The sequence below is a fragment of the Aplysia californica genome, unplaced genomic scaffold, assembly GCF_000002075.1.
Source record: "Aplysia californica isolate F4 #8 unplaced genomic scaffold, AplCal3.0 scaffold00487, whole genome shotgun sequence".
Lineage (NCBI taxonomy): Eukaryota > Metazoa > Mollusca > Gastropoda > Aplysiida > Aplysiidae > Aplysia > Aplysia californica.
Window position 1 is genome coordinate 201,054 of NW_004797757.1, and position 1,534 is coordinate 202,587.

Sequence of the window (1,534 nt, forward strand, 5' to 3'; positions counted from 1 at the left end):
ACATCTTTAAAATTTTCGTCGTTCCCCTTTTCAGGTTAAACTCCTCTCCTTAATTTTAGATAAGCCTGGACGTCAGGTTAAACTCCTCTCCTTAATTTTAGATAAGCCTGGACGCCAGAGGACTTAAGCTGGTCAAAATATGTTCAGTCTGGTACAAGATGAGTCAAGAAAATAAAATGGTAGACTACATTTCACAAGGACGCAAAGTAAAGTAATTAAAGACATTGTTAATGACACTGGACACAGTCAAACCTGCTGTAATGGTCGCTTGTAAAAGACAATTATCTCTGCAAATGGCCACTTCCCATTTCCGCCCTTTTGCATTTTGTTGCATTATAATGACCTGAATGGACATAAGGGTCTTGAACATCTAGCTCTCCGTGGCAAATTTGAAGATAAATGAGGCAGGAGTAAGCCCAGATCACAATCTACTTTGGGAACCTAAATAAATGAGTAACAGGGAAAGATCAGGGAAAGGTACCCTTTTTTTTAGAGCATACGAGCAAAGGAATGAATGGAAAACCGTGATCGCCGATGTCTGTCACAGATCTGACACTGGGTGATGATGAATGACACTGTGTCTGACTTCCACCTGTCCAAGACAACTATTATTCTCCTTGATGATGGGGGCCATTTTAGACAATTTTGACTCATTCAAAATATGTGTGTTGATAATGACAATGACAATTACAGCAGAAACAACTGACATCAGTCATAGCAATAATAGTATTATTGTTATTAATATTAATGATAACGATGATAATGATAATAATTATTACTATTAGCCTATAATGATAATAATAATAACAATAATTATAATAGTAGGCTAAAAATAGTAATAATGATAATAGCCTAATGATGATAATGATAATTAGTAATAATGATGATAATTATACTACTACTAATAATAATAATAGATCTAATAATAACAATAATAATAATAGTGCCTCTATCTCTGTCCCCAGGCCAGGGTGCATTCTGGGAGTTGGTTTTGCTATGAGTGGACTCTGCTCTGATGGAAAGACCGAGTCCCGTGTCCATGCAGTTACTTTTGTGGAGAAGTTGCAGAACGCATGGCCTGAGATACCTGTGGAAGACAACGCCTTCCAGGTTATAGGAATTTCTTGGGATTCTTTCAATTCTTTTCTCCTGTTGTAATTTTTTAAACCATGTCTTTTATTTTTATAGCACATGAAATGGTCGCTTTTAAGCAAAGGGGGCTATTCCAAAATATGCTGTTTTGGGGAAATCGAAGGTAAAGTTTTTGCTCCTTGTTCAGTTTCTTTAAAAGACAAAGAAAGTTGTCTCTAATACCAAACAAATATACACACCAATTCTCCAATGCCCACTTTTGGAGTAGGTCAAGATTTCTGTTTGAAAACCCCCGAAACCGGGGTTAGCCCGCTTGTCCTTAAACTAAATGTGCTCAGCTGGATTCTTTAAAGTGGGAACAAAACAAAAGTTCTCGTTTTTTGTCTCAGCCGTGTCCCCTTTCTTTGTCTCTCTCTCTCTCTCTCTCTCTCTCTCTCTCTCT

General features: G+C 37.2%; 1 protein-coding gene across 1 annotated transcript in view; it reads left to right on the plus strand.

The window, feature by feature from the left end:
* Positions 1 to 1,534, plus strand: part of LOC101857972 (focadhesin) — a gene marked incomplete at its 5' end in the record, with an annotated part of 114,263 nt that overhangs the window by 95,036 nt on the left and 17,693 nt on the right. Inside the window, 1 exon segment of the mRNA XM_035971712.1 lies at positions 966 to 1,110. Coding sequence (XP_035827605.1) covers positions 966 to 1,110 — 145 coding nt within the window.